The sequence below is a fragment of the Nanorana parkeri genome, unplaced genomic scaffold, assembly GCF_000935625.1.
Source record: "Nanorana parkeri isolate BGI_ZX_2015 unplaced genomic scaffold, ASM93562v1 scaffold1495, whole genome shotgun sequence".
Taxonomy (NCBI): Eukaryota; Metazoa; Chordata; class Amphibia; order Anura; family Dicroglossidae; genus Nanorana; species Nanorana parkeri.
This window is the reverse complement of record NW_017307763.1, coordinates 207,890-221,197: the sequence shown is the minus strand read 5'-3', so window position 1 is coordinate 221,197 and position 13,308 is coordinate 207,890. Positions and strand designations below refer to the sequence as shown.

The 13,308-nt window shown below is 42.4% G+C and overlaps 1 protein-coding gene across 1 annotated transcript; it reads right to left on the bottom strand.

Annotated features, from left to right (window-relative positions):
• Positions 1 to 1,499: 1,499 nt before the first annotated feature.
• Positions 1,500 to 9,313, bottom strand: UPK1B (uroplakin 1B). The gene is made up of 7 exons (XM_018570281.1): positions 9,244 to 9,313; positions 8,312 to 8,512; positions 7,743 to 7,817; positions 6,445 to 6,564; positions 4,551 to 4,730; positions 3,117 to 3,200; positions 1,500 to 1,810 (listed from the first exon to the last, which is right to left on the bottom strand). The coding sequence occupies exons 1-7, from the start codon at positions 9,307 to 9,309 to the stop codon at positions 1,760 to 1,762; spliced, it is 777 nt and encodes a 258-aa protein (XP_018425783.1). The 5' UTR covers positions 9,310 to 9,313; the 3' UTR covers positions 1,500 to 1,759.
• Between the last annotated feature and the right edge of the window lie 3,995 nt (positions 9,314 to 13,308).

Genomic DNA, 13,308 nt, shown 5'->3' with positions numbered 1-13,308 from the left:
AGCTTTTGCCTTCGGAAAAGCGAACGATTACCTTTTGGTTGGACGCACGGTGGCCGAGGCTCTCCATGGCCTCTAGTGCCATGCAGTGAGGATCCTTAAGGTTTGCACATTGTACTTATGTCTAATTAAAGGGGCGGAGCTGGTCTATAATGGGAACATATACAGATTTATTCACAGAAGTCACAAAATATATAATGCTATGGTCAAGGCCGCCATTCAAAAGCTCCCGGTCATTCGCCGATTGAAGGTGGCAAGGTCACCTTCCCTCGACTCCAAAATGGTTTAAAATGACATAGAGCTGCACTTTGTTTGACGACAAGTGGAAGAGACACCCCACTCATCCCTCCTGACATGTTTCGACCCCCTACAATGGCTTAATCATAGAGTCAAGTAGGAGTGGAAAGCATGAGAAGATGGATGGGTAGAGTATCTCCAAGCCACCATATTTCCAAGCAGTGTGTGTGGCTGGAGCTTTTACTCTCATTACGCAGTTGTGCCATTACCGTAGAACACAATCTTGGAGGGGAACTGCTGCACTCCTTTCTGGAACCCCTATGTATAAAACGGAGGGTGCTGTAGTAACCACGGATGGAAGAGACACCCCACCCGTCCCTCCTGACATGTTTTGACCCCTACTAGCGCTTAATCATAGAGTCAAGTAGGAGTGGAAAGCATGAGGAGATGGATGGGTAGAGTATCTCCAAGCCACCATATTTCCAAGCAGTGTGTGTGGCTGGAGCTTCTACTCTCATTACGCAGTTGTTCCATTAACTTAGAACACAATCTTGGAGAGGAACTGCTGCACTCCTTACCGGAACCCCCATGTATAAAAGGAGGGTGCTGTAGTAACCACGGATGGCGCCGTGCATCTTGAAATATATGATAAAGGTCACTAGCACCATAGGTGCGCTGGTGACCTTTATCATATAATTAACGTAGAACATACAGCAAACTCAATCTTCAGTGCACCAGAAGCGTCCACAATGATCGGCGAATGCAATTTGAACACTGTTGTGAGAACCGCGTGAGTTTTTTCCCCTAAAGCCTGGGCAACAAAATCATATTTTGCATCATACAAAAACTGTCCTGATGACTTGAGGCCTACACTATAGGTTGTCAGATGATAGAAGCCATCACCGCAGGCGAGAGGCCCATAGCAAATAGAGTTCATTTGCTACATCAGATGACCAAAATGGGCGTTGGCATCTGTAAGTTGCCCATTGCCTAAGAGTGATGATAGGCTTCCCACACCTAGCAAGCCATTATGGGATTTTCTGTGATCGGCCCTAGATTGTTTTTGGCCATGCAATGGCATGATTTAAAATTGCTCTTGTAGCCAAGGTTTTATTGTCTTGCAATATAGGAAAAAAAAAAAAAATGCATATATATCTAAATCCTACTTTTCGCAGCTTCCAGACGTCATCAGGTACCTAATTTTGGACATGTGCGTTTACTTTTCTGCATTATATATACATATACATACACAGGGGAAGAAAAAAAAAAAAGCCAAAAAATTTACAATTAGGTTGACAGAAGACTCCTAAAATGGAAGTTTCTATATCGTGTGATGGGCAGCGTAGAGTAACCCTTGTCCCCCTCCCCCCACAAACCACAAAGTCCTTTGGCCAATATTTCATTAGTCAGAACAAGTATCCGGAGGGTTTGAGGGGTTATGTAGCTCCGGTCTTCCATATTGGCCTTGTGATGGCGGGTCTTTCGTCAAACATTTTCTAGACAGCAGAGAAGGCGGCAGCGGGTTTTAATATTCAATTCGGGTCCAGTAGAACATGGTTCCAAGCAGCACCCAGAACTAAAGGATTACAAATAAATAAATAAATAATAATAATTGGCAAAAAAAAGAAGAAGTTTGACAGACTCACTTTAGGGGGTAACATAAAAAATGGGACACTTTAATGTCGGCAGCTTGAATGACAACACAATTTTGTATTAATGTTTTTTCAGGGTTGGGGTGCCAAGGACAGGTAAATCAATGACACAGTGATGTACGCATACATTCAAAAATCATTGGTGGCACAGTGAAATATTTATAGTATATGCAATCCAACATCTGACTTCTGCGTGCAATAGACTCAGTCAAATGATGGAACTGCAAAGGAAGCCATAGGATCCATACCAGACACATAGTGGAGAAGCACGTACACAGCATTACAGATACACCTGGTAACTGGAAGCCTTTGGACATTATGAATTTCAGCACTGCAGTGAATGAGTACAGCTGTAATACTAAAATACTGCTGTTGTAATGGGGCCATTAGAGCACTGGGAGCCCTAGGCAATCGCCCATTTAGCCTCCTCTGCCAACACTGGCCTTGATCTTTTGAGGACCGACGCAGGATTTCCCACTCTCAGTCCTTAGCTCAGCCATTTTAAGGGTGTCGAAGTATAGCATGATATGTAAAAAACTTTCTATGGGAGGATGCGGCAACCCACCTCCCCCCCCCCTCCCACTCCTCAACAGTGCCCTGATCTTGCGGACTGGCACAGGATTTTCTAGGCGATGCCATTTAAAAAAAAGTGTTGAAGTATAGCATGATATATAAACTTTCCATGGAGGATACAGCAGAAGACCAGGAGACCTCACCAGTGCTGTCCGCAGATAAATGAGAAGCCAGCTTTTTATTCAGTCCATCAACATCCTACAAGAGCTGCTAGATCATATCAGACTGGGCTTAGTCTCTACAGAGTACCTGTACTGTGCTAATGATGCTGTAAAAGGAGAATGATGTAGACACCAATCTGTAGCCTTCAGGGATTACCATTGGAAGGTCAACTTTATGATCTAATAAACCCCTTTGTTCCTCCATACGGTGTGCTTGTCACCTTAACAAAACAGGTTAGGCCACAAAGGTGTGACAGTCATGTTCTCAGCTGCTGAAAGATAAGCCTAAGTGGCACCCAACCCTTCTACTACTACTACAAACTTCCACAACATCCTTACATAAGCAACCCTTCCAATAAAAGATTTAGATGCAAAAGAAGCCCGTTGCCCCCAACAGACAACTCTGTAGCAAATCACTTTCACCGACACAACAGATGCTCATTAATTCTTGTGAGATTAAAAAAAAAAAGTTCTTATATCACAGAGAGAGACTTACCGTCCAGCACAGAATTGCAAATCCGAACCATGCAACACCCCAGGCATGGCGATTCAATGGGCCACCAATCCAGTCGTAACAGCCCTATGAAAAGAGGAAGAAAATGCCGTTTTTAGATTTTCTATGTGAGGCAATGGGAAAAAGAATATTTAAGAAGTGTGACACACATACACACACACACACACTGGAGACTACATAATAGGGGCAATAGGCCAATGTGGTGTAGGATTCTCCATCCCCCTGGGACATCGTCACCCCAATAAGATGTAGTATTGCATTTCTTACAATTCTTATTGGGGTAAAGTCTCACAAACCCTGTGCCATTTACTAGTTAGTAAAAGTTTGATCTTCAAGGGGTCTTACTCACTGTTGCCCAGAGGGCAGCAAGGTGTATGGGGGGGGGGGGTTGATTCTCTACTACAAGAAACTCCAAGTTTAGGCTTCCTACAAAATGGTGACCACTAAGTGAACTGCTTCACAAAAAGAGAGATTAGCCCAGTGGTAATAGCAATCTGTGACAAATCTCTGCTTAATCTAGGTTGACCTGATCTGCAGCAAATCCAGTTTTGGTGGAAAGTGATCTGCTTATCCCCATCACCGATGTTTTCCGGGAGTGGCATTATGCCAGATGGGTTTCTATTAGGGATGCACTGATACTTTGAGTACCAGTGCAGATACTTGGCATTTTCATGAGAACTAACAGGGTTGCAGCTGGGACCGGGCTCTGGCGCTCTACCACTGTCCTGAAATCATTAGTCTGTATTGTTTTGGAAAAACTGTCACATGACAACAAAAATGTATCAGTACTTGTACTTGCACTGGGACTGGGAAACTGGGATCGGTGCATCCCTTTATTTACATTTATAAAAACAAAATTATACATTAAAACAGAGATGTACAAATCCCAGGAGCTCCGTGTGCTCCTTACAAATGACAGCGGCCTCCTAACTATTGAATTTTTCTCTAGTCTAGTCTTGGAGCTCGAAAAGGATCGGCACTTGTACCGAGTACGGTACTTGGTATCTGAACATCCCTAGTTTCTATGAAGGTTTGTACCCCTCGTGGTTATTGGGTCTTGGTAGGCAGTAGCCAAACCCACTAACAAGGATGGACAAGATATATCCTCTTCTTAATGGAGTATAAAACTTTTCGGTGTATACATTGCACTGAGCTGGATACAAGTGAGCAAAAATAAATTTGGGGCAAATACATCAAAATGAATGTAAAGGCGAGGAGATGCACACTACCATGCACTTTGCTTTGCACTTCCAACATGCGTCATAAAATGCCAACGAACACTTTGATGCCCTAAAGAAGTGTAAAGGAGCAAGGAAATAGTCGCCCCTTTATAACTACCAGGTAGCAGCGCATGCCTGTTGCATATTGACCATCCTTAAAGCAGTCTTGTGGCATTTATGGTGAGTAGATCCTTACGTTTAGATTGAGGTATCCGGAAATGCCCAGCTTGCATCCTTGAACGTTCACAGGTTGTGCTAGATTAGTCATGACGCAGCACTGCTGTGGCCAGGGGAAGGCGGAGTCACTGTTGGTGATCCGGAACGTTGAGTTATAATCCTGCCAGTCGTTGGGACCGTTCACACCGCAGCACTGCCTCTGCAAAGGGAATGGCAACTTTATTCAGTTATGACTTTTTTTTTTTGCAATGCTTGAGCTGGTCTCAGAGTGTCAGAACATTGTAATTAACAAACAAAAAAAATCCCTCCCCCCCTCTTCTCCCACTCAGGTGACAGCGATTACACCAATTATACTCTAGAAGCAAAAAGGAATTTTTCTGCCAGGCTTGGCTTATCATAACAGGCCCACATGGTTAGGGATGAACGTTCAAAAATTAATGTCCCCTTTAAGAGGGCTTATATGCAAGTTAATGGCCATAAATGGTGTATGGGGGGTCCCGGTACTGCCCTGGGGGACCAGAATCAATGCCCCCCAAAAAATACAGTTTTTAAAAGAGCAGTGATTTTTAACATCACTTAAAGGGTAAAAAAAAAATATGAAAAATTCCTTCACATATCGTGCCTGTGGGGGTCCCCTTAACCTGCCTGTGAAGTGGCGGATCTGTAGGATGTATAGAACCTGCTGCAGCAAAACTAACATTTCTAAAGAAAAAAAAATATATTTTTTTTTTTGTTCTCTTAAAAGTGTGCAGTTCCCCCTCCCAAACAATACCGGACCCTTTAGGTCTGGTAGAAATGTTAGGAGGGACCAATTAAAAAAACAAAAAACTGTGTAGGATTCCCCCTAAAGGTCATACCAGGTCCTTATGATCTGGTAGGAATATTTAGGAAGGACCCCATGTAACAGAAAAAAAGAAGTGCGTGGAGTTCCCCCTTAAAGTCATACCAGGCCCTTAAGGTCTGGTAGGAATTTTAGGGAGGAACCCCACCCAAAAATGGGGGGAAAACATGGGATCCCCCTAAAATTCCATACCAGACACTTGATCTGAGCATAGGCCTGGCAGGGCCAGACCCACCCACACCCGGCCACATGCCCTCGGCACTGGGAGGGTGTCCCCGTGCCAATGGGGACAAGGGCCTCGTCCCCACAACCCTGACCCGGTGGTTGTGGGCGGTCTGCGGGCAAGGGGGCTTATTTGCATCAGGGTACCCCTTTAATTAAGGGGGCACCCAGGTGCCACCCCCCTCCCTTGTGAATGAGTAAGGGGTACCCCTACCCATTCACTAAAGGGTTAAATAAATTAAAAAGTCCAGACTTTTGATAAACTCATTTGGAAAAAAAACAAAAAGACGTGGTTTTTGACAAGTCGTATGTAAAAAAAAAAAAAAAAATTAAAAAAAAATCCACCAACGTAATCCAGGATCAAATCACAGCATCCAGTGTTGTCCACGACAACGACTAAATAAAAAAATAAAATAGAGAAATAATTTTTAAACAAACCCGCCGTCCCATCCGCTCCGCGCCTCATAATGGCATTTTGTCAGATGCCGGCAAAACATACACAATTGAGCGGAGCTAGCTGTCACAGCTAGCTCCGCCCAATTGTGTAGTTTACCGACATCTGATAGGCAGGCCATGATTAGGCAGGCCATGATTGGGCAGAGTCATGACTTTGCCCAATCATGGCCCTAATTCAATACTGATCCCTGACTGGGCAAAGTCTTGCACCTGACTTTTAACAAATTGGAGCTTCAGAGGGCATTTTGCCTTATGGAATGTCCGTGGCATCAAAATGTGCCATTAATAAGAGTTAACTTTACAGGAATGCTCAGGCAATTTTAAAAGTGACTATATCATAGCAAGAACGCCGGTGATACAACAAAATTCAGTTCAGCAGGAGAATCAATGTTACCATAAGCATGAGATAATTCCATGTTGTGGTCACTCCATCGGCCTTAGCCTTCTCGTCACTATTGCCATCGGTTTTCTGGTACAAATTCAACATTTGGCTCAGGAATAGGTTGGTAGTAAACTGAAAATAAATAAAATTAAACAATGTTTTAGCAAGAACACGAGCTGCCAAATACGATTTGTATATCTTCTGCTTTTAATAAGAAGAATGAGAATAATGCGTACAGTGGCAGCTGGAGCTCCAAGTTAATTTAAGAGTTACCGAATGTTCATTGCAGACCTCCTAAATGCTAGTTACCTGGCTGTCATTGGCTTGACTATTTCAAGTCACTAATCTATAACCATGTATGCTAAAAAGTCATAAAATCAAAATTCCTTCTCCGTGTACTTCCAAGCCACTGACAAAGTTCCCAAATGTCTAAGGGATTTTCTTTCTTTTTGGGAGAGATTTCCCATCACTTCCTGTTGTGTCAACAAGACAGGAAATGAAGGGAAAGCTCCCCAACAGGGATAAAAAAAAAAAAAAAAATATAGAATTTGGACTTTAAATACACTTTGAGATTTTGTACGGAAAAGTTATTCCTTAGCCATGGAGGCTTTGGACCGCTAGAGATACGTCCTAAAAAAAGTCAACGTTTTTAGGATGCATCTCCTATGTCCAGACTTTACAAGGTGCCATTTTCACACTTATTTTCTGAACATCTCAAGTGACAAGACACTACATCCAAAAACATTCATTGGAGGACTTCCCATTCCATTCACATGAGAATAGCTTGTCTTCAACCCTCCATTAGAGATGACCGTTGAATACAGCCCCCCTCGACTTCAAGGGAGATGGATTTTTCGGTTCTGGAAATTCAGGTCAAATTTTTTGCCGATCCAAATTTGAATCTCAACACTACTTGAGATTACCCAAGCGTAATATTTTGGCACTTGTCAACAAAGTAGATCATGCTGTTATGTGCATCAAAACCTTCGCTTCCCCCCAGTGCCTCCTGGGCACACCAGCAGAAATCTCCAGTCAGGCTGATGCTGGGGTTGCTTGCTGAAATGAGGAAAGCAGGTGTAATACATTCTCTACCTGTTGCCTGCGGAAACTTTATAAACAAAGGCTCTGACAGGCCTATATTTCAGACAATGATCAGGAGAGTTCATCTCATCTTCTTGATTGACCTCTACTGGTACAGCATGCTGGTGAAAAGCAGCCATATAAACCTCCCACCAAGATTACAGTTCACATTTATTATAAGCGAAGTGTCCCTGGTAAATTGTTCCAAATAGAACCATATCCATACTTACAAAGTCTCTGTGTGTTGCTGCAACGATTGCAGATGCCACTTCAAAGCAATAGACTATGAACATCAGGATTAAATACTACATAAGAAAAACAAAACAAAGACAATATGATTAGATTGATAGATATTGGAATAAATGTACAGCTTGACGATTATGTCCCGGTGTGTAGCTTCAATCTCATATTCACTTACAAACCCAAGAAAAACCGTGGAAATGCTTTGAGATGGAGACGCTGCCATTCCAAAACCCAGATACGGTTTCTAAATACTACTAGAATGCTTATAGCAATAGTCGAGGGTCCCAGCACTACGCTTCCATTTTCGCATGCAACATATGACCCTTATGACCACAGAAGCCACTTCAAAGCATACAGACATCATTCTATGCCATGACCAAGAGAAAGGCAGCCTGCAATTTGGGTCACCATTGTTTCGAGATAAGCTACAAGATTGGGGGTTGGTGGATAATGGGCTTTTGAGAGTCAGCGCCCAGTTTGGGGGAAAAAAAAAATACAAAAAAAAAAAAGGATCAAAATAAGCAAACTTGACATTCAACCAACCAAAAGCACTTACCGCCATTAACATCCTCCGGTTGGATTGCATAATGCCAATAATGCCCAGGATGGAGAGCAGAAAGAAGCAGAAGCCAGTAAAGATCCCAATCCAGGCAGCAGCAAAGATGTCATCATTAGAAGTGGCCTCAAGTAATGGGTAGAGGCGGTTCTGGTCCGACACGAAGAAGATGCACTCTGCTGTCAGGGCGAGACCTGCAAGCTGGGGGGCACAGAGAGGAACAGTGAGACCAAAATTTGTTTTAGCCACATCAGGACTGCAATATGCCTATTCAAATCCTTCAGGCATTGGTTAACATTAAGGCAGAGAACTAGGGGTACCCAGATTATAAGAACCCTGATCACAAATAGGTTAAAAACATATCTACTTTATTTAATTTCAAAGAATCTTTTGAAACAGAAGGACATGGAATGCAAAACAGCTTTTACTTTGTTTCTGGAAGAGTACAGAGAAAGAACATGGGTAAGTCCACCTAACGCAGTGATACTTCAATATTCGAGTTCTTGGGTCTGCATACCAGCTGTGGCCATCAGAAGGGGTTTCACTCCGCTTGCTGGATCTTTATTGACTTTATATTATGGATGATGTAACAGGAGGAGCTGGGAACATACAAAAGGTGGGTGGACACATCCAAAACTTCCAGGTGGACAGAACAAGGTTGGGAATTATGACAAGGGGATCTCAGTGTTGGAGTATCCCAATCATACAAAAAGCCAAGGACCAACTTATCCCACCAGCATTTATAATATTAATATATGATAAATATAATATTTATCACATATACATTTTATTATATATTTGAGTAGACTTGTCCCTTTAAAAATGAGCAAGGCACAGCTTGCTTCCCCAGAGACTTACTGACCCAGACCACAACAAATATGCCCTATCCATACCTACAGCACTGATGGAGGATAGAACACAAGGCTACTTACCCCAATTACCACATTGCCAATGATGAGGACAACCTGAAAACAGCGAACTCCCGTATCTTCCTTCATTGTTCTAAGAAACGACAATCTATAAAACATGGAGAATATAAAAAATAAAAAGACAGTTTTGGTGTAAAAAAAAATATTGATTGGAAAGTTATAGAAGAAAGGCAAATAGGATTTAAGGGTCTGAGGCAACAAGTAAAAGCAAGGTGTGACCTGTTACTGCTGTCTATCAAGCACCGCAACTTGACCAATATCACAAATTCCTCTTAAAGTGGAAGTCAAGTCCTTATAAAAAAAATGGTGACAGACAGTCTTTATTTTAATGACAGAATAGACTTTCTCTTCTGTCAGATGGTTCAACCTGGCCGTCAGCTCCTTTTCCTTTACATTGACCCGCACAGCTCAGTGTACAGTCTAAGCACAATTTTTTTTTTTTTTAACAATATATTTTTATTAAGTATAAAGAGCAGGTGCATACAGAGTCCAAAACAGTAGGTTGAATACACATGTCGACATAACAGTAAGGTCGGTAGTGTCAGAGGACTTATCAGCCTGCATGTACAAACAGTCATCTCAATACGCTAGTCAGTGGAAAGAAACAGGCCTACACCTCGGTATAAGGAATGCGACATAAAATAACAAAAATAAATAGGAAAGAGAGGAAGAGAGAGAGGAAGGCATAGAGTACCATGCCTATCCCTCAACAGGTATGAGGTATGAACTGCGCTTTAGATACTTTCATTATCTGGTAGGGGATAAGGATAGGGAGCTAAACATGTAGGGGGAGGGAAGGACAAGACTATGGAAAGGGTCTATGTAATTTACCATATTACCCGAATGTAAATTAGACTTCAAAGTAAAACTACTCAGTATATGGTACACTGTTAGAAAGAGACTTGTACCAGCAAGTGTAGGTCAAAGAAACTTTTTCAGTCTACATTTTAGGAAAAGGCTTCGCTAGGGGGACGAAATCGGTGAGGGTAGCTATAAACGACAGGCAGTAGGACCTGGTTGGATATCATGTGGTAATGAGGCCTATTTCTGCATTAGATGCATGTTGTAGCGTGTATTTGTCAACCACAAAACATATCCAGTCTGGAGTATGAGCTTTGAGTGTGAGAAAAGTATGTGCAGTCTTTTTCAGTGCCGTGCATACATCTCCATGCAGGTCATTATTACGGAAGAAAGTGTTTAGGAGTCTATTGGGTCGTCGTTTCACATTTGAAGTGTCCAGATCATCGTCCACAATTGCGTTATAATCTCCACATAGGATCAAGTGTCCCTTACGGATCTTATTAATTTTATTCATTAGGGTCACAAAAAAATTCTTTTGGCGGTCATGTGGAGCATAAAGGTTAACCAGTGTCACTAATCGATTATTCAAGGAGGACACAAGTATGATAAATCTACTGTTTGGGTCAATCAATAAATCATGTTGTAGAAAAGTGACAGTGCGTTTAATGGCTATCATCACACCTTTGCGTTTAGTATCTGAGTTTGCAAAGAGGTAGTGAGTAAAATTTTTGGTTTTGCAACTCAGGGGGGGTTCTCCTTTTTGAGGTGTGTAATATGTCACAATTCAGAGATGCAGCTTCCTTCCATAGCATGGCTCGTTTAAACGGACAATTAAGTCCTTTCACATTCAGAGAGCTAATCTTAACCGCCATAATTATTTATAAAAAGGTGTAGAAAATGAGCCTGGGAGGGACACTGAAAGAGATTGCAGCGGCACTGAAACATCATCATACTGGTGTCTTGGTAGGTAAAGATAGTAGTAAAGACATTGTGAAAGAAACCAGATGTTTCATTAAAAAGGTAAGGTATAAAATGTCAGGTATATAATGGCAATCAGAGGTAATACATAGCTGTGTTGTAAGGAAAATAATAACATACCAATAAAAACAAGAACTTAGCAATAAACATTGCAATAACATAGTTCGAAAAGTGTGCGTAGCACACAATTAACCAGGGGTGTGTGGGAAAAAAAAAAAAAGGCACACAAACTTCAGCTTACAGATCCTGATATGTGGTAGAGGCGCCACTTAGTGGGCTTGAAAAGACTCATGCGAGTCTAGTGCATGAAAAGCTCAGTGCACAGACCAGTCCACCACCACATGCTGTGGGGTCTTACGTTGCACTGTAGGAGCAGGTATGGAGATTGTGAGGCCCCAGGAGCGGAGCATATCTATGCCATCCAGAGGTGTCAGGATAGGGAGGATTTTATTTTGATATGTAACCAGTAATTACGTAGGGAAGCCCCATCTGTATAAGATCTTGTTCTCTCTGAGAGATGAGGTAATCGGAGCAAATTCCCTCCTTTTTGATGCGGTGGCTGCTGATATATCAGAGTTGAGTGAGATGTGAGAATAGGGGTCAGGCAGGCTGGCTGAGAGTTTGGTCAGAGCTAGCAGTCTCTCTTTTACATGGTAGTAGTGCAGCCTAGCAATGACATCCCTGGGTATGGAGGCAGGGAGGTGCTGCGGTTTATGCAGCCTGTGAGCTCGTGTGTCTTGACAAAGTACTTCTGGTGCAGATGTGCAGGAGTTGTATCTTCCTGGCCCAGCCAATAAAGAGGCCAAAAACTGTGAAGCTGCAAGATGACGGGAGAACATAGAAGTGCTGTTGACTGAGGGGGAGCATTGACACTGCAGCACTGGAGGGGAATGCTTTGGCATGCAAGTCTGCCATATGGTGCCAATATGCGGTGCATACCAGCACATTATGGCTAAAAGCTTCTGCGGTCCAAAATTTTTTTTGTGGTTTGGTCTGACATGCTAGTTTCCATTTTTTTTTTGTAAGGGGTTAGGAAGGATTGGTACCCCTGTAAGTTTTACTGCTTTTAGGGCTCCATTGAGAGATTTACCATCACTTCCTGTCCTAGTGACAATATTTCACCAGACAATACATAGAAGGAAAATCTGCCAACAGAAATAGAAACCCGACATGGGACCTAGCCTACCTTCCATTTTTTTATTCTCTGCGCTGTTTCAGCATTGCCCTCACTTCCTGTCTGGCAAAACATGGTCAGCAGGACAGGAATTGAGGGGAAATCTTTCTAAGGGAGCCCCAGACAGCAAAACAAACCTGAAAGGTTCCTCGAACGCTGTTTGTGTTAATGGAGGAATCTGGTAAAAAAAAAAAAAATTTCATTCAGACCGTGGGTTGGATGAAAAAATTTGATAGGTGTATGGCCAGCTTTAAGGTTTGATTTTACTGGAGTGAGCCTATTAAGGCCCATAAAAAGTCATCAAAATTACAGTGTCTGGATGTTCTCTGAGCTCTGTAAAGAGTAGAGGTCATTGCGGAGTACACCAGCACACTAGAAGACCAAATGTGTAAACCTAATCCACCAATCTGTGAACCAACATGTGCTGTGCCCTATGCTAACCACTGTTTTTCATGGAGAGGAGTGAAGGCCCACAAAATAACCACTGATGGCTGTCAAAGTCATCACAGGAATGTGGGTGTGAATATCTTGTATCCTTAGTACTATATAAAGGACACCATTAGGGAGAGTCCAGTGGCCTTTTGTCTGCACACATAGCAGCACCATCCATTACAAGCAATAAGTAGAACCTGAAGTAGGAGGGGTTAGAATGGTGCAGAAAAGTGTACAAATGTGAAAACAGAGACAATATAAAAAAGGAAGTAATTACATTCAGCGAATGTTATAGGTACAGAACATGATTGACCGAGAACAATCCATAGACCTATTTGCTGACTAACCTGCTGTGCAGAAAGCAGCCAAGACCCCAGACCTGCTTAGAGGCCAGTTCTACGGCATTCCAGAATGAAAATGTGGCCAACTCCTGTCACCACATTCCAGAGATACTCTCTACATACACAGAGAGAGCTTTGGGGGAATCTTTCTCACCCTATATAATCATCAAGCTACTTCAACAAATATCACCCCTACATATACAAGTGGCATCCGGTGAGACCAGAGGAATTTGGGTGGTTGATGATGGTAGTAGGGCAGATGGTGAGGGAAAAACAGGACCATTGATTGCAATTATTATTTTTAGATAGGGTTAGAACCACTTTCAGGAAGTTATTGCAGTG